Source organism: Amblyomma maculatum, chromosome 11 (genome assembly GCF_055883805.1).
Source record: "Amblyomma maculatum isolate TAMU_Amacu chromosome 11, ASM5588380v1, whole genome shotgun sequence".
Classification (NCBI taxonomy): Eukaryota; Metazoa; Arthropoda; class Arachnida; order Ixodida; family Ixodidae; genus Amblyomma; species Amblyomma maculatum.
This window is the reverse complement of record NC_139354.1, coordinates 118,587,285-118,607,396: the sequence shown is the minus strand read 5'-3', so window position 1 is coordinate 118,607,396 and position 20,112 is coordinate 118,587,285. Positions and strand designations below refer to the sequence as shown.

Here is a 20,112-nt window from a genome sequence, read left to right as displayed (position 1 = left end):
AGTTTCATTCTCTCTAACTATTATCGTAATTCTATTGTCACTACTATGAAATCAAGCTTATCACTGCCAGTACTGTCTCAACGTAGAAATATATTCCGTCTTTGTTTATTTCATAAGATCTACTATGATAGCCCCACCCTCAACAGAAAATTCATAATGTCACCTTGCTACATGTCTGATCGAATCGATCACAGTCATAAAGTTGGTATTCCTTCGTGACAAACAAATCACTCCTACAACTCATTCATGCCCGGCACATCAGCACGATGGAATCGCCTTCCCCCATCGGTTGTCGAAATAAGTGACCATTCTGCGTTTAAATCTGCTTTAGCTAATCTGATGTTCAGTTCAGTTCAGTCGTTCAGTCGTGTCCGACTCTTCGTGACCCTGTGGACCATGTCACGCCACGCTTTCCGGTCTCTCACTATCTTCCTAACATCACATAACTTCATCTGCAGCGCCTCGAGGATGCCATCTAACCATCGCGTTCGCTGCCTACCCCTTCTCCGGCGACCCTCAACCTTTCTCAACCTCAAATCTTTCTCCAGAGACTCCTGTCTTCTCATCAGATGGCCAAAGTTGCTGAGCTTTAAGTTTAGAATTTGACCCTCCAATGAGCAGTCAGGGTTTATGGTCGACAATATCGACTGATTTGATCTTCTGGCAGTCCAAGAACTCCCAAGAGTCTCCGCCAGCACCACAATTCAAACGCGTCAATTCATCGGTGATCAGCCTCCTTTCTCACAGTCCATACTATATATATATATATATATATGTGTGTGTGTGTGTGTGTGTGTGTGTGTGTGTGTGTGTGTGTGTGTGTGTGTGTGTGTGTGTGTGTGTGTGTGTGTGTGTGTGTGTGTGTGTGTGTGTGTGTGTGTGTGTGTGTGTGTGTGTGTGTGTGTGTGTGTGTGTGTGTGTGTGTGTGTGTGTGTGTGTGTGTGTGTGTGTGTGTGTGTGTGTGTGTGTGTGTGTGTGTGTGTGTGTGTGTGTGTGTGTGTGTGTGTGTGTGTGTGTGTGTGTGTGTGTGTGTGTGTGTGTGTGTGTGTGTGTGTGTGTGTGTGTGTGTGTGTGTGTGTGTGTGTGTGTGTGTGTGTGTGTGTGTGTGTGTGTGTGTGTGTGTGTGTGTGTGTGTGTGTGTGTGTGTGTGTGTGTGTGTGTGTGTGTGTGTGTGTGTGTGTGTGTGTGTGTGTGTGTGTGTGTGTGTGTGTGTGTGTGTGTGTGTGTGTGTGTGTGTGTGTGTGTGTGTGTGTGTGTGTGTGTGTGTGAAGGAAAGAAGCCAACAGTCGGCGAGGCTGAGGAAAGCGTTGGGGATGGTACTTTTATGTCTTTTTTATTTTTTGTAATGTTTACTTGGATAATCACAGAAATTAATAATGTAATCCGATTAGGGGAAACATAATTAAACACAAAGTAGAAGAAAACCCAACGTGCCGATGGTGGGAACCGAACCCACGAACTCCAAATATCGCGTCCGGTGCTCTTCCAACTGAGCTACATCGGCCGCTGTCCTCCCTGCTGCTTTCTTGGGTATTTATGTTGAGAGTGTTCCCCAGCGCCACCCTCAACCATAGCGGCGGACGTGGAACGTCCTTTGTTACCGCCAGCGTCACGTAGAACGTAATCAAGAGCGAGGGCGAAAGCTGTGCTAGAACCCTCTTAGCTACTTACGGCTTCAAGACTGTCAGAACCGAGACCCCCGTAAGCTACAAGCAGATCAATTAAGGGAAAATGAGGGTGCTCGTTATAATGCATGAAGGAAAGAAGCCAACAGTCGGCGAGGCCGAGGAAAGCGTTGGGGATGGTACTTTTATGTCTTTTTTTTAATGTTTACTTGGATAATCACAGAAATTATTAATGTAATCTGATTAGGGGAAAGATAAACACAAAGGAGAAGAAAAAACAACGTGCCGATGGTAAGGACCGAACCCACGACCTCCGAATACCGCGTCCGGTGCTCTATATAAACCGGGTGTCCCAGCTAACTTGAACCAAGGGTTACAAGATAATATATTTTAGGTAGGTCATTGAAACCAATTGCATACAACTGCCAGCCTGTTTGCGCACTACAGGCAATTTTTTGTTATGCAATTACTTAGTTAGCTAATTATGTTAATTTCTTTAATTTAATAAATATCGTCTATAGACCAAAAATGTGGATTTTAAAGTTGTAGAGCACCTTCAGAAACCCCCATTGCATTAATTGCGATAAAGAAAGTCTCACGTGTATCTTTTTTTCCAGGCTTAGAAGAAAACCCGCGAAATACAAATACCACGTGACTAGTGCATTTGTGCGCCGCGATTGTGGTGCTCTCAGTCGTGGTTTGAGCGAACGAAATTAGCTGCGGCTGTGACACACCTCTGCGTGTCTTCCTTACGGTGGGGGCCAGTAAGACTAGGATGATGAGAAGAACGGCGATCATGGCCAGGACACATTTTCGCCAGAATACCAAGTAGCTAAAAGAAAGCAGAAACACCAACTGAGAGATGTGATACCTTGGGTCAAAAGCGATATTACCAAACTACTAATCACTGCACAAATAGAGCTCTCTGTATCAGGAACTGTGCCATCTTTGTTAAGTTTATCTGTTAAGGACAACGCAGAGGGCAATCGAACGAAAAATGTCATCGGTAACGTTAAGAGATAGGAAGCGTGCAGAGTGGGTGAGAGAAATACATCAAGTTACTGACATTCTAGTGGTAATCAAGGAGAAGAAAAGAGCATGGGCAGGGCATTTAGTGCGAAGAAAGGATAACCGATGGTCGCTTAGGGTAACAAACTGGATTCCAAGGAAAAGAAAATGTACATGGGGCGGCAAAGAGTTAGGTGGGTGGATGAGGTATAAAGAAGTAGATGACCTGGCGCCAGCGCGCCGGCACGAGCCACAAACACCAGTTGTTCGAGCCAGCGCCTACCTTGCAAACGCCTACTTGCAAGCCTCGACCTAGCCCAAGCAAACGAGCTCTCCTTACAATAAAACTCGTTATAATCTTGGTGGAGCCTGCGAGGACTGATCCTCGAGCTATGCAGTCGTACCCTTGCTACCGCGACGCCAGGTGACGCCATTCAGCCAACCGCTTCGCCCCCACTACCTGTCTCTGTGCGCTTCGTCAACGGGATCTTGTCATTTTCAGTGGCACGAATGACCAGGACGTGGAGGACTGGCTGTCATCCTACGACCGGGTGAGCGCTCACAACCGGTGGAACGACGGCATGAAGCTGACAAATGTCGTTTTCTACTTGACGGATGTGGCGAACCTTTGGTTCAAAAACCACGAATCGGACTTCAAGAAATTCTTTATTGACATCTCGGGCGTCCGGCCGTGCGCAAAGTTCGCGCTGAGCAGCGTCTTTCCTCTCGCACCCAACAGCTCGATGAAAGCTTCACCAGTTATATTGAAGACGTCCTCGATCTATGCAAGCGCGTCAGTGCATCAATGACAGAGACTGGGCGCATCAAGCATGTGCTTAAGGGCATTGAGTAGACGCCTTTCACATTCTTGCCGCCAAAGGCCCCACCTCTGTCAGCGAGATTATCAGTATGTCCCGCCATGCCCATTTTTTCTTCTTGATTTCCTTTAGAACGCGATTAACGCGAATTATTTCTCTGACCCACTCTGCACGCTTCCTATCTCTTAACGTTACACATACCACTTTCCGTTTCATAGCCCTCTGCGTTGTCCTCAAATTAAGTAAAACGCTTTTCATTATCCTCTATATTTCAGCCACAGAGGTGAGTACTGGTAAGATTCAATTGTTACGCACTTTGCTCTCGAGCGATACTAATAAGTTTCTAGTCATACTCTGCGAGGACTTGCCAAATGCGTTTTACCCCAACCTTATTTTCATAGTTTTTTGCCTTTACTATGCGGATATATGGTCACCACCTGCCCTAAGTAGGCATATTCAACTATCCCTCTATAATCTACAATCTGGCACACACTAGTTAATATGCTGTCGTAAGCTACGAAACTGATAGAAACACCATATCCGGCATAGATATATATACAAGACCTTCTTTGCCAAGCCATATGAACATGTCTGGACGGCCTTATGGGGTAGCATGCGTGACTGGAAATGCAAGAGCCTTGACGCTTAATATTCTCCTCACCCTCGCATCTGAACACAGATACCAACTTTGCAGCTCCTGCTGTTTCGGCACTGTCATGGGTCACGTGACATCGCACAACCCTACAATCAGTCAGTGCCAGGCCTTATCATCTACCAAACCTAGGGCAGCCATTTTTCGCCTACAACGCCGAAGTCTAAGATTCTTGAGAAGGGAGCCGTTACCGTGGTTGCGTTACAGCTTACGTTCTAGGGTAAGGCGCAAACAAGTTAATTTAAGTTTATCCTTCCGCACAAAACTTTAATAATTTCGCAATTAGCGTACATCATGAGCAATCTGAATAGCGATGGTCATTTTAATAAAATACTTAATTTACCTATACGTGAACGTTAGGCGATACACAGTAAACATGCTGCGCCAAAGTTCACAACTGTGCCTGTCTATAGATGAACGAATAAATCTACAGGCATTGAATTTCCTTTAACTTGATTACAAATATCACGTTTCGTTTACTTACGGTTCTGAAATGAAAAAAAAATACGAACAGTTTCATGTCAATTACTTTAGTAATTGTGCGTGCCATCAATAAGCAACGTACGATCACAGTCGCGTGTTTCTGGTGAGGGTAAAAAGAATTACAGCAGATCTACTTCTTTATTTAAATTCGAAGCGCGTGCCCCAGACAGGCTCGAGGCCGAGGTGGAGGGAGCACCTCGTGTACACTGACGCTAGAGGAAAGAGTCAGGATTTGAGGGTGTGTGCGAGCGACACGCGCCTACGCAGCACGAAGTAGTGGCGACGGCTGCAACAGACACGCGCCACTTTCTCATTGACCGTAGCTGTGAGCCACTCCGCCTTCTCATTAGCTAAGACGCGCGACGCGGAGCAACAACCCCTACGCTCGCGGCGTCGCCACCATGTCCTTTGTTCCTCAAGCTCACGAAGAAAGCTAGAGAGCAAGCGGAAGACCGCCGCCGGCGAAGTCCGTGAATGCGGCCAGAAGTGCTACGCACTAAAAAAGCTCATCGACTGGTTACCGTTGTGTAACGAGAATCGTGATACAGCTGAGGGGAATTATTTCATCATATACAAATAAAAGTAATATGAAGGCGATGAGCATGTATGTATAGTAAAAGACCCTTAGTCTAGTTTTCGCCTGCACTGCTGCAATTCCTCTAATGAAATGGAGCAAACAAAAATAAAAAGGGCTTTACATTCGACGATATAAAATGAGATATTGTCACGTTGGGCTAACAATGCCATGGGCATAAAGGAGTAGACAGGCGTAGTCACAAAAAATCACCTCTTTATTGAGCTGGCTTACGCTCGCAAAACAACAAAGAAACAAGGCGTCGGCGATAGCAGAAAACGTGCTCAATGATCATCGAATAACCAATGCCCGTCGCAATCGGAAGTGCTAAAATCAAAGTCGCCGCAGAAACATCTGTGTAAACCAGCGAAGAGCTAATGAAAAAATTACCGACGATTACGTTACTTCCTAATGCGAAATTTTAGCGCAGCTCATCAGCTGTTTCAACTTTTCGATAGATTATAAGGCAAAGATTTCGAACAAGACCCGTATGTATTATTACAGACTTTTTTTTTATTTTTCGCACGTATTCCCACTCCAATAACAGTTCTTGGCTGTCATGAAACAAGCTTTGTGGTCGGAGAAATGAAGAGAGCAATTAAGTTATCGGTAGGTTGCGGGAGGCAGCGCGTGGGCCCATAGGAACGTTGCGCGCGAACAGATATCAGCGACTGACTGATGCTGCTGACGCCGCTAGCGAGTGTAGAGAATCTGGCTGCGTTACGGCTTGGGATGCATGCACCGTGATTCGCTAATAGCGAGCCGGTGTTTCGGCAACCGGAGAGCACCCCCGCTGCCTCGCAGGAAGAGGGGGGGGGGGGGAGCGCTATAAGTGGCGGCGAACGGAGGAGCAAGCGCAGCAATCAGATAACACGCGTGATCGGCGCCCCGCAGGAAGCGGGGGGGGGCTGAGCTGGGGGGCTGAAAGGGTGGCGGAGCTGGTTACGAGGCCGACGCCGACTCCGACGCGAAACCCAGGAACGGGCGCCAAAGAGCTGCGCTCTAAAACGCCGAAATATTACGGAAACCTGTATGGTTACCTGCGATCATTCTAGCCTAATCTTGGCGCATAACGAAAAAGGCGCGTTTCACAATACCGAGCATGGACAAACAAAGAGCACAAAATCGGTACATGCGCGGAAGTCACAGTGAAAAGGCCGCACATGTCAGCAGCTGTTGAAAAGCAACAAAGATTTTAATGGTTCGCGGCAACATCCTTTACTAGCGCCCTCGGAGAGCGGATGTTTCCACTGTTACTGTACCTTTTTCCTATAACGAACAACCTCCTCACCTTCATACAATATCAATATTCCGAATATTTCCCATCACGACTACACATTAGGTAATTAATTAGAGGCAGAACAAAATTGTGTCCGCAGCACTTGTAATTGAGAAATGGTAGAGGTTTATGAGTGGTGTCAATCGATAAAGGTTGACGTAATGTTGTGTCCGTGAAAATAATCAAGCCAATAAGTTAATTAGGTAATTATTTAGAGGCTAAATTGTTATAGTAAAGGCGAAAACGGTCTCATTAGCTAATAGCTTGGCGCCACATTTGAATGTATCAAGTACTAAAATAGGTAATTAATTGTCATTTAAGGTGACGTCAAGGATGTCATGTCACGCAACCTGAAGTCGAGCCAAAAAAGGACATAGGAAGGAATTGGCGCGCAATTTGAAAGTACCAAAGACTAAAATAGGTAATTAAGGCCGCCAATTAGGGTGACGTCAAGGATGTGACGTCCCGCAACCGGAAGTAGAGCCGTTAAAAAAGCATAGGAAGGGATTGGCACTCAAATTGAAAGTACCGATCACTAAAATGGGTAAGCAAGAAGTGAATTAATGTGACGTAGAGGGTGTGACGTCACGCAACCGGAAGTAGAGCCGAAAAAGGGCATAGGAAGGGATTGGCGCGCAATTTGAAAGTACCAAAGACTAAAATGGGTAAACAAGAAGTGAATTAAGCAACTAGAAGTAACCCATACAGCAGCATCCGTGCTTTCGCATTACTCCAATGCGGTTTTCGCAGTGCTCTTTTACTTTTTTGCTACAAGCGAAGGGGACTCTATTTGATCCTAACTCCGGTGAAGAAAAGCTTCGAAGCTCATCATATAGTGTGTTTTTGAAACACAGTGTTTTAAATGATTACCTGATGAACCGTTGTCAAAAGCATGGTCACAAACGCTCCGCACTTTCTACAAATCACCATCTGTTCGCAATGTTTGAAAATTATACGCCTTTAACATGGACTTCGGCGCACTACTGATTTGGCTTCACCACACCAACCATTAAAGCGAGTGAAAAGGGGCAAACTCCAGGGGCAGATAGTCAGCCTTGAGAACTAATTTGTTATCAACTTACTAGTATTGCGAGATGCTACCGGGGTTATCATTCTTAACAACTTTTAGTCCCGACATTTGGCCGAGCCTACTTGAAACACCCCTAGCACCTGGTAGTTCTCCCACTCACCTACCTCTTGTGATTTGTCATTAATTATTAATGTCATTTGTCGGTTCAGAATATGTTCTGAAGATAACGACAGCTTAGCTAAGCGTTATTTCCTTGTGTCTTTTATTGCTTCGTGACTTCCAGATATATATGCCTGAGTATATAACCTTTTTAGATGAATCTAGACATTACAATATTTGACTGACTCACCAACACTGTCGATAACCGGAGGTTCGAGAAGAGCGCTCGAACGTCTTCTTAGAGCTCCCTCTTGTTCTGTGTGGGAGAAAAAATAGAAAAGGTCATAAGCACAAGGCTGATTCGAAGACATCACTAATAATAACGCGCATATCGGCTCGCCTAAACGCCAAGTGATAATAATAATAATTGGTTAACAGGAAAGGAAAAGCGCAATATCTGTCCCACTTCAGTAGGATGTGTTTCTGGGCTAGTTGTGGTACTTCAGACATGATATAGTTGCGCGAAAAAATACACTCACAGACAGAGTACAGGAAGAGCGTCCTGTACCCTGTCTTGTGTGTTGGGCTGACTCTGTAGCTGAGCCCCCTCCGCTTCTTCGTGCGGACAAAAGAGAGAAAGTAGAGCAGAAAGAAAAAGTTACAAGGGCTCAACGCTGTTGAACCCAACGTTATTTGAACCAAATATTGAGCGAAAGCGTTAGCTGCGGGTGAGCGAATGTTCTTCTCGTCTTTTTCTTCTCCCTCAGCCCACATATAAAGCCGTGTACACGGGCCAAGTAGCCTGTAGGGGAAACGTGAATGCCAGAGTCTTGGCAGGCTGATTCTGACATAACCGTCCCATGTGAAACTAGAGACCCAAGTTGGCAGCTCGTTCCAGCCCACACGTTAGTGTCACGTGGGGTGTGGCATCACAGCTTCACGTGGGTAAGACGTACGTGGCTACCGCCGCGCTACGCTGAAGGCTCGAGGCCGCCATTGCACCCGCCATCACTTCGGTGGTGGACGACGGCTGTTGCGGCGCGCGTCTTTCTCTCATTCTTCTTTTTCTTCTCTACTTTCTCTTTTCTATCCGCACGAGGCAGCGGAGGTGGCTCAGCTACAGAGCGAGTAGCAGGCCCGTGCATTTTCTCTTCCTTCTTCCTACAGCCACAACAACAACGCTGAAGGCTGGAAACCTAGAGTAAACTGATTGAGTTATGGAAGGGAAAGGCGCGGTAACTTTCTCACTTGTTTTCTGTGAACACCTCAACCACGCCGTAAGAGAAGGGTGGAAAGTAGGGGTGAAAGTGGAAAGAGAGAAAGAGGAGCCGTAGTGGAGGGCTACGGAGTAATTTCGACCACCTGGAGATATTTAACATGAATTGACTTCGCACAGCACACGGACGCCTCTTCGTTTCGCCTCCATCGAAACGCAGCCGCCGAGGTCGGGTTCGAACCCGGGTACTCCGGCACAGTAGTCGGGCGTCTTACCACTGCACCACCCCGGTGGGGCACTTCTGCTGCCTCGTGCAGACAGAAGAGAAAATAGAGAAGAAAGAAAAGGAAGAGGGAAAGAAAGACGCGCGCTGCAACAACAGCCGTCGTCCAACACCACCGAAGCGGTGATGGGTGCAATGACGGCCTACAACAAATAAAAATTCGGTGGCAGGCTAGCCCCCGCCGCAAGCGGACTGACGGCCTACAACAGATAAAATTTTGGTGGTAGGCTAGCCCCGCCGCAAGCGGCGTTGACCTACCACTCCGAGCCCCGTAGGGCCAGGAACAGCCACCCTTCACCACCTGTCTTGTGTGTGTCTTTCACGCACCGTAAAAGAAGGAAGGCGGGAGTGAAAGTGCAAAGAGAGAAAGAAGCGCCTAAGTGGAGGGCTACAGAGTAATTCGAGTACCTCGGAATCTTTAACGTGCACTGACATTGCACAGCACACGGACAGTGCTAACATTCGTAAGTTCATTGACTCTCGCTAAAGGTACGAACATGGCTCGCCTACCAATAGCCAAATAAATTTTCAATGTGCTGCCGAATGGCAATTGAACTAGCACGGAGCCCTCTTTTACAAAGAAACTGCACCAGTTTCACTATTGAAGAAGCTACAAGTGGTCGAATGTTATCGCCTGTATTCCAAACATGCAAAATATTTTGGCGTTAGCATTAGAAACAATAGCTATACCACTGTTCTCACAGTGTGAAAGCACTCATTAGTTATCAACTGTCTGGTGTTTGAGACTTGTTAGTAGCGTTGCTTTCACTCTTAACGACTGTTCTTTTTTTTCTTTTTAATTTTTCGCGCCTAATTGAGATATGCAACTACAGGGGAAAGGGCTTGCATGATAATGTCTTGGACGTTGTCAGTATGTTTGCGTTACGAAAGGCTTGATTTGAAGCATCAATATGAATGCTACCGGAAGCGATGTTCTCAAAGCGCCCTATGGCGCACTGCAGTATCTGGGCGGACGCAGAAAATAGCAAATATTACTATTTGTGACGTCACTGCGAAGCTTTTTCACGCTTCTCCGCTGCTGTCAGAAACAGCCTGCTTATTATTCATTGATTACGTTTCAGTTTCAGAGCTCGCGTAGAAAACTTTTATGCTTTACCTACAGCCTATATAAATTTCAACCTTTCATTATCGCTGGGTCCTCATAAAGCGATGTCTTTGCCCTTATTCTGGTTGAGAATATATGGAAAGGGCATTGCTATTTGAGAAAATTTACCGATGCAGGCTTCTGCTTAGCAATCACAGGTTTGGTGGAAATCACAAAATATTTATTATGATGCTGTGTCACGTATAACTTGGAACACTCATTCGACTGCAGGCTGCAGGAAATTGCTTGCGGAACAGCAGCCTTCTAAAGTGCCCGTTTTCATTCATGTTCTACATGTGTAATATTTCACCTGATCAAAGAAACCAGCTCTAATTTGTTTATTATTCAGCGCAGCTACCCACTTCCTGGGTTTGGTGTTTATATTAGTAATAGTACTACTATTATTACTCGTATAGTGATAGCAGTAGCAGTATTATACTAGTAGCACATGATAACAGTAGTAGCCGTAAGGTAGTAGTATAGCAGTAGTATAGTAGTGTTAGTATCAGAAGTAGTAGTCGCTTACCCAGTGAGTGATTGTCATAAAGAGGAATGGCGGTTGCCACGAAAGAGGACACGCCGAGGTCAAGAATGAGTAACCAAAGTCTGGTTACCTACAGGACCATTGTGAAATTGGGCATGCGGAAAGACAAGGGCACGGCAAGGTCGTAAGACTAAGCAACCGAAGTGGAAGTGCCTCGGAAATAATCCGCTTGGTGGTTATGTGAAAGGAAGAAAGCACGGCGAAAGAAGACAAATAGAGTAGACAGAAAGTAATTACCGCAATAATGAGCATGATGTAGAAGAGGTATATTCAGAGAATAGCTGTCATAGTAATCATCCCTGCAGTAGTTACCGTAGGAGGAAGATAGTTTGGAAAATGCGGCGAACCAGCTGCCGCATCGAAAAGGCCACGTGAACTCTCCAAAGCATATGATAACTAGTATGCATTGAGTACACAAATGCAGTCTGGTCAATTGGCGGCTACTCAAGCGAACCGCGCTTCCCGAAAACTGAAAGCTGATACTATGAGGAACCGGTCCATCACCATCTTTTCGTAATGTTTCAATATTACTCGCCTTTAAAATGGGCTTCGCCACACTACTGGCCTGGCTTCACCACAGCACGTTAATGTTACTTACAAAGATGCCTTTTTTTTTTCGTCAGGTTTTTGTGCATAGAAAAAAGTGTACGCCTAAATAACAGCTACCGCCTTCTTCCTGTTTCATAAATGCCTTAAAACATTTTGTACCAGGGAGCGTTTCTCCTGATGGTGATGGTGTATTGCAGAATGTACCACTCATTGCAACGAGTACAGCGTCAATCGTGCTTCAGCTGGTTTTAGACGCTCCACTTGTAAAAAAAAAAAAAACAGAAAAAAGATAAATAATATAAGAGCCTTTATTGGTTGAACACGCAGCGCAACAGACGAAGGACACGCGAGTAAACGGGGACAGCGCTGTCTCCGTTTACTCGCGTGTCCTTTGTCTATTCCGCTGTGTGTTAAAGAAATGCGTCAACTAGCTCAACTTTCCGTTTTAACCTTTATTGGTAATTGCCTCCGACTTACCTCTCTTGTACTGGTGCATTTTTGTTTTCCTAATTATCGGAGCATCGTGAACAGTGACCAAAATTAGGGTACACTTAATTAGACTACAACATTATGACGTGGTAGCGTTAAAGCGCGCGTTTGCGGCTACCCTTGTTCCTTGTTCGCGTACATATAGTATGTTATCTCTAAATTATCTATTCTAGAATTGTACCTCTAATCCACTAATATCCCGAGCTACCCCGTCGTCCAGCTACTGGCAGAAAGCGCCCGAATACCTGCCCCAACCAGGTCGCACGAAAGTGCCTGCCTGGACTAGAATTAGAGTCCGCGGCTCAGCAGCCGTGGAAAACTGATTCCTATACCTCCCTTACACATCAGTTGAGCAACCAGAGTTGGCAGCTCACTCTATATTTGTGATGTGTGTTCTCACTGCGTCACACACCTCACAGTCAGTCATGTCACCTGCCAACCTCTACTTCCTAAATTCGTGCCTACAATTTTTCAGTCAAGACGCTGACAACGCCGGAGTTTGTGCAGAAAGAAGTATTTAACGCTATCGTGTTTTCATCGAGAAGAAAGAAATCGCTAATACCGACAAGAATGTTGAAGGTGTAACTATGTCAGGTCAACTTGTCAGTAATAAATCTTACGTGCTTGCTATGTTGGTTGTTGTTCTGGTTGCATGTGAGAGAACTTGCTGCAGCGAAAATGCTATGCATGTGTATAATGTTGTCACGTGTTGTTTACAAGATCGATGACACAAATGAAGAGTCGGTGATTGCACTGAAGAAACTCTTTATTGGGCTGACTTGCGCCCGCAAAAGAACTAAGCAACTCGGCGGCGGCGATAGCAACAAACGTGCTTGTCGATCATCGAACAAAGAATGCCCGTCACACTCGTCAACGCTCAATTTAAAGGCTACACAGAACAATCTAGATAACGTCGCAAACTGCTACTAGTACAACCTGGAACATTGTAGAAACATACGCGAGTGATCGGAATCTTCGAGACAGATCTCGACGCATCTTTCGCGACAACGAAACTGATAAAGGTGCGTCTCGCGGCATCGAGCATTAACAAACAAAGAATACAGAACTGATACGCGTACCAGAATCACAGTGATAAAGCAGCATGCCTGCGGCTGTTAAAAAACAACAAATACAGTTTGAAAGGTTTTGCGGCAATATATATTCACTTGCATGAGATTGAAATTTAAATATTGAAGGTTGTAGGAGCTCCAAGTTATGTTCGGAAAAATTAAGTCGCCGCGTAAAAAGGCGTACATTGATGATGGTACTGCATAATGAAATTCGTTACAAGTCGGTTGAGCAAAACGATGGGATGTTCCAGTTACAGCTTTAAGGTAGTTTAAGGTTATACTGTCGATACCATTTCTAGTTCCGCCTATTGACAGATGTTTGCGCAATAGGATTGCGTCGCCATCCAGCCAGCTGATATTTGTTCCAGGGCATGGAGCATGCATATCCTTTCATGATTCTATGCTTTCCGTTTCCTTCATGATTCCGTTTACCTATGTTTCTGGATAGTGTTTCCCGAAATCGGCGCACATTAAGCCGGCGCGGCGCGAAGCCCGCGCGGCGCCGCATCGAAGGTTCAACGACATTCGAGAGGCTAGACTTTGCTTCCTTCCCCTCGCGAGGAGAGCGCGTGGCCTCGTATTCATCGGCTTCACCCTCCCCCTCATCGCTCGACGATGACGGTGACCCATCAGGCCGGAAAATTCGAGTCCTCTCTGGAAGTTTCAGCTGCACCTGACCAATGACGCCGTGCGGCTCGGCGGAAGGAAAAGGGAACGTTTTAACAAGCGAAGATATGTATGTGTGCGCGCTAGCCTTTCGCGTCTTAACAGACACACGCGACGCGCCCTATTAATGGAGGTCGCGTCGCTTGTGTTAGTCAGTGTATGAGCTGGAAATTTTAGCCACCTGGGGTTCTTTAACGTGCGCTGACATCGCACAGCACACAGCCGCCTTGCTTTTCTCCTCCACCGAAAAGCGGCCGTCGAGGCCGGGATTCGATCCCGCATCCTTGGGAATAGTAGTCGAGCGCAGTAACAACTGCGCCACCCCGGCGGGCAGTGTATGAGCTAGTATTGCGGCGTATTCTCAAGTGCTACTGCTCGACTGCCGGGGTTCAGCCGCTGCTGCCAAGCCCACAGATCTGCGAGGCAGCGGCGCTCGTCTTACATGGCGGCCGTATCGTGACTCTCGAGGCGTCGATCTGTAACAGTGCTCGGTGAACAATTTGGTGTTTGCTTATTTGACTCTCATGTGTTGTTCTGTATTGTAAAGCCTCTGTGTTATTGAATACCTTCTTAGTTGCATGCTTAGCGTTGTTTTCTGTGAACCTCTCGTCTGTGCATTTTTAGAGTTCGTGTGTATCCCTCTGTATCGTCTCTTGCTGCGTATAAAGTTTGATTTGTTTGTTACTTCTGACTCCGAACCTTACTCTGGCTTGAATCGGCCCCCTTCTGTCACTACAAGGTAATTGAATTCCGGCTGAGCTTGCCACGCAAGTCGAGGGCATCTCCTTTGCAACCGCAACAGCTACCCCCACTCACTCTAAGGTTGTCTGGGAGTGTGCGCACCTATAAGGGTGCATCGTTAATAATCCTCTAATTATTAACGGGTGACACAGTGCAAAAATAAATCCTTTCCAGCAAACCCACTGACTGTACATATGATGGTCGGATACCGTTCAAAATGGCTCGAACTACGCAGCCCCTTCTCTCTAGACCACAGTCAAAGAGGAAGAATGAAACTCGACAAGCCTTTAAAAAGATGCCAGCGTCATGGACATATGCGCTGTGCCAGGTTTCCGTATATCACGACGATGTTAGCGAAACCGTTGCCGATAGCTGATTTATAAAGCCAGAGCCCTCTGATGATAATAAAAAACACTGATGGAACAGCTTCAGATTAGCAACCTCGCGGGCCCAGGCCTTGACAGCGGCAGTACGGGGAATTACGACTTTGCTTCTTTGAATGTTCTTGGAGGTGTCAGTGTGATGCGTCACTCCTCGCTTGTATGTAACTTGTTTCAGCGTAATTTGTGTTTGTGGGATCGGAAACACGATGGCGTTTAGCAAAATTGAGCAACTTTTCGGAGCCACTCGTGTTAAAGCTAGGAAATATGGATATGGATAAAACTGTGACCATGGGCGTACGCGCTTCTACCTGTACCATCCCGCCAAATTACTCCTACGACAGGTCATCCGGCTGTTCCTACGTTGTCACCGTCTCACCTTCTCCCCTTACGCAGCATGCTCGTGCTTTTGTAGACGTCTGTGGGAAAATGCATCACAAGCGCCTGTTATGCACCTCTCTAACGAGCCACCCCCCCTCCCTCCTGAAAGGGCTACAGGAACACTGAGCATCGTCCCTCTTTACCACCCTCCCCTGCAACGCCGGAACCCCTCCTATATTGCTTCACCAGCGGCAATGCGTGATACACTCACAAGCTGTACCTCTCCCCCACCTTCTCGACAAATGACTGGTTACTCTAGGTTTTCAAACAGTGTCAGACGTAAGGATAGCCTTTTCTTGAGAGAATTGACATTTCATTTCGTCCGTTTCTCACAGCGCACAGAGACGATGATCGACAGATGGGACTGTCGAATTGCAATTCCCCTACGTATAGTTGCTATGCAGCTTGACTGCCGTGGGCAGTTCACACCACCCCAGCTGTCGTCAAGATTCGCATTTCCGCTGCGCTAAACACCACCTGATATTCTATGGAGTATCACTCCCCCGCATTCACTTACTTCAATTCACGCGCAACTTTGGGAGGTGCATGTAAGCCTAGTAGGTAGAGAGGTGAGGGGCACCTTGAGAGGTTTTCATAGCGTAATGGCTCCACTTCGATGGAACGTAGGTGCACTGTTGTAGGCCAAGTGCTCATGCGTGTGCCTTCTATAAGTAGAATGGTGCCGTTGCACATGGGCTAAGAAAGTCGAGACCGGGGGTTGGCTTGGTAAGTAGGTTTCAAAACAGGCTGAGCACAGCTTCATTTTGTTAAGAACGCTAAGTTTATTGGAGAGTTGCAACGACTCAGGAATGTACCTTTCTGTCAAAGTGCTGCAGAGCTGCGCGACGCGTTAAAGGCAATTGGTGTTAATGAACTACATTTTAATTTAATAGCGTTAAAGTCTGTTCTCCAGAATATCACTTGTCGGCATCGACTTAGTGAGCGAAAAATCACAGGAACGGCTTTAAGAGCTGGTGGCTGACATGACCGGGCTCTAATTGCTTGAACAGTAGTTGGACGTCACGTGACCATGTGAGACGCCCGATTTGACAGGAGCTTCCAACTTGATCTTCTCAATTCAGCTGGGAGGATGAGGCAAATCTCGCGTTCATCGTACCTGGCATTTCGAGTCGAGCATGATGCTCCTATAGGCCTCGCAGGCACGTTCGTTTGGCTTAGTTAAGTGGGAATTTATACCAACGCTGATAACCCTGCATGTGTGCTTATAGCTCACGGCTCTTGCTGAAAAGCACTCGTCGGATAACACTGGTATAAATTAGAACAACTAAAGCAAAGGGCATGCGCCTAAAAAAGCGTGGACGAAGGGGAGCCGGCAGCCTACAGTGATACGCAATCGCCTCATACTATTAAAGGCGGAGTTTAAGTGTTGTCCCAATTTGCGCTGGTTGTAATTGATCAGTTATATTTCAGATAAAGGTCGTGTATATTTGTTGCATATGCTCACTAAGGGCAATGCCACTGTCCCCGAATCAAACTCGCGAATTCGTGCTGACTTCGAGCAGTGAAATGGCTCCCAACCAAGAGCTGAGCTAGGATGCCGGTTGTGGGACAAGTTTGGCTAGGTATGATGTTTTTTTTTGTGTGTGTGTGTTTTAAGTAGGATAATTCTGCCTTGAAAACGATATCGTAGTGGAAGCTGCACTGCGCTAGGTTTGCAAGCCGTCGCCGTGGCACCGCGGCACCGTGTGCCGTATGCTCCGCGGCGCATCGCGCCGTTGCCTAGCAACTGTCACGTGGTATAAACCATGAGCTAAGCCAGGAGTTGAAGGAGGAAAGAAGGAAAAAAAAAGCAGGAAAAAAAGAAGAGGAAGAATAAAAAGAAGTCAAAGGAGAAGAAGTAAAAGGTGAAGTAAAAGATGTAAAGGGAAGAGAAGAAGTAGAAAAAGAAGAGGAAGAAAAGAAGAAAAAGAAGACAGATAACTCAGTAGTTTGTAAAGGCGAACGACAATAGCGAATTGCTAGGACAGAATGTTCGTTCGAACATTGTGACAGCAGCACAGTAAATCCAGGTGTCCACAGAAAAATTCCCTTCAACACTCCCAGCTTTCGCTCTATCACTAGGTTAAGTCATGCTCAAACCCCCCTCCCCCCTCCCACACACACACACTTTTTGTTTCTCTTTTGATGACAGTACACCTGCAACTAATTGTACAGAGCTCCTCAATCACTCCCTATTGATGCACTTGAATCAGGTCATTGTCCCGTGCAGCTTTAAAATCGTGTGATTATTCGTGCAATTCACATGCCTAGACGCGAGGACCTCCCTCTGAGAAGTTTGTTTTGTTTGTGTTACTTAAAAGATCAGTTTAGCCATTACCTACATGTTTGTTCCGGTTTCATTTATAAGGTTTAATGTCCCAAAGTGGCTAAAGCTACGAGAGACGCCCAAGTGAAGCGCCCTCGAAATTGCCACCAAGTGCGATTGTGCATGGCATCGAACAGTAGTGCATGGGCGCCTTCCTTTTAGCCCCAATCGAAAACGGACCAACGCGGCCGGGATTTGGTGTCATATTCTTGGGATCAGACGCTGGAATCCTAACCACTGAGCTGCAAAGGCGGGGCCTTTCATAGATGTGAGAACTATAACAAACAAAAGTGATTGCCACAATTTACTTGATATAAAGAAGAGAAGCTTTTTAAATTTCTGAATCCTTCTCCTGGTGGGTTTAGTTTACTATACTGCTTAAATGCTGCTATAAAATATTATAGTACATTCATAGGGGCAAACAATAACGTCATATTTTCAGTCTAGGTCCCAGAGACCTTTTACTTCGCCAATATTTTGAACCCGCGTCCAAGCAGGCAAGGCGTAGACAAAGCTCTAAATGGTGACATAATGCAGCTTAGAATTTCAAGAACAAAATAATTTTGGATTATTTACGTTACCTGGGCTGATTTCCTCGGCATCGGATTCTGAAAACCAAAAAAAAAACATCCATAAGAAAGAACATCGGTAAAGTTAGCGCGGTGTCTCCACGAGAAAGATGAGGCACCACACATAGAGCACTTGGGTGCATATATGTACCCTTTTTTGGTTGTTTGGTTTGGCTGTGGGGTTTATGTGCCTAACTGACACAGGCTATGAGGGCTGCAATATTGGAGGCCTCTGTATGACTACGACTAGATAGTCTATGTGTTCGCTAAAATCTTTCACGCTATGATAATGAGCTAACTCGCCCCAAGTAAAAGATTTAAAGAAGCAACACACTTTATTGGACGGCGCTCAATGAATAAACCTGTTTGCTTACAATCGTGCCCTAGCGAAAAAACTCTATGAGTCACAATAACCTCATACAGATTTCTCATACTCTAATTTTCATATAATCTCATACAAATATCATTCAACGCAAGTGAAATATATGAGATTGTATGAGATTTTTGAAATCTGAATGAGGTTATTGTGACTCATACGGTTTTTCCGCTAGGATGCACAGGCCGTGCATGGGATTTCACCACCTTTTCTTTTGCACGGAACTCACACACGCCAAAATGAGTGGGCACGACACATTTCTCTCCTTTTCATAAGAATTACGGTTCAGAATTTCTCATGTGCTAGTCTCATTCTTCGCGCTATAATGCAAGGGTGCCACCTTTTTCTCTGATTCGGTTTTTCTCTCCAGACGGCTACGAACGCTTTGATTTTGAGTTACTTCCTCAGCCTCTAAATCGAGACCCGCAGTGAGCCAGCCTATAAATTAGTCCTGTTATTTTAGCTGTACACTATATGACGCTACTTATACCGTCTAGGTCTGCTTACGTGAGCATTTTATTTAAAGATTGTGAAAAGTCAGTGGTAGAATTTAAGTAAAAACATTCCTCTCTGCTCAAACTTACTTCGTCGCTCGAAAGGAACTGCTGGAAACATAATGCGCTCGGGATGCTCTGAAAACGTAAAGATAGCATAATAGAGTGTCAGCGCCAGCAAACAAATTGCATTTGAAAGCCCTCTTTTATAGCTAAGTCAAGCATGTCCACGCAGAAGGCTATTCAATTAACGGCAGTGCCTCGTGGAGCCTATGCACTCAATTTGAGTTAGGGTGCATCAAAATGACATGCCAACTCGCCCAAGAATAAGTTATTTCTTTGCACTTAACCCTGTCTGCCCATCAAGACCTGCACCGAGAACATGTGGGTCAAGGGATATAACGGGAACCAACTGGTTGCCCTGGCCGTGGTTTATCTTTGGACTGGCAAAATTCCCACCAGAAAAACGTGCAAACCCTTCTATACATCTCCCATCATTATCCCTGGGGATTCCACTGCTGATGTTGGTGACCTATATACACAGACTGAAGCAACGGGCACAACAATCGGCACAACCCACATAAGTGCAACAAATAATTGGATTGGGTTGATACCAATGAAATAGCGATCATCAACATGACTAAAAAATGTAAAGCCATTCGACATGGGCAGTGAGGAACAAAACATCGGCACTGATTACTGTCCCCTGGCCTTAAGTCTATTGCCACACCTTTGTAAAAAGGTAGTAGACACAGATGCAAGTGAGAGCATTTGCAGCGACCATCACAGCATCCATGTCAGACCTGCAGGCAAATGTTGAGCCCCTCCTCCCCTTTCCCTACCTAACCGAGCTATTGAGAAAATAGCAGAGAGTGACTTTCCAAAGCTTTGAGCATTTCGACCAATTATAGCAGCATGATTTAGCCCAGATTATTTAGCCGCCACATGAACAAGTGACCTCGCAGGTCTTGGTGGGACAGAGATTACTATGGCACTGGCATTGCGGAAGCCAATATACAGAAAGCATCGTCATGCACTGCACCATGCTACTGATGCCGATTTCCAAATGTTGGGTGGGGAGGGGGTTTCAGCAAGGAAAACATTGGCAGACCTTGTACAACGCAAAATGAAGTCAGTGAGCAAGGCTTTTCTCCACGACATTGTGGGCGATTCCTCGGCCCGAGGGATGCGCACGACAAACACACAGTGGGCCGTATGACAAACATATTTTAATCTCACAGGGATATTCGAAGTCGGTGCTAGGTCGTCGTCTGGGGGGCTGCGGCCTGCGGGTCGTCTTCCGTGCAGAAGCTCCAGGCGCGAAGCAGGAACGAGGAGGCAGGGACCAAGAGAGA

At 46.0% G+C, this 20,112-nt stretch overlaps 1 protein-coding gene across 1 annotated transcript in view; it reads right to left on the bottom strand.

The window, feature by feature from the left end:
• The window catches only part of LOC146174849 (uncharacterized), a 65,286-nt gene extending 53,525 nt beyond the window's left edge, over positions 1-11,761 (bottom strand). Inside the window, exon 1 of the mRNA XM_084585470.1 lies at positions 11,743-11,761. Coding sequence (XP_084441596.1) covers positions 11,743-11,761 — 19 coding nt within the window. The remainder of the gene's footprint in view (positions 1-11,742) is intronic.
• Between the last annotated feature and the right edge of the window lie 8,351 nt (positions 11,762-20,112).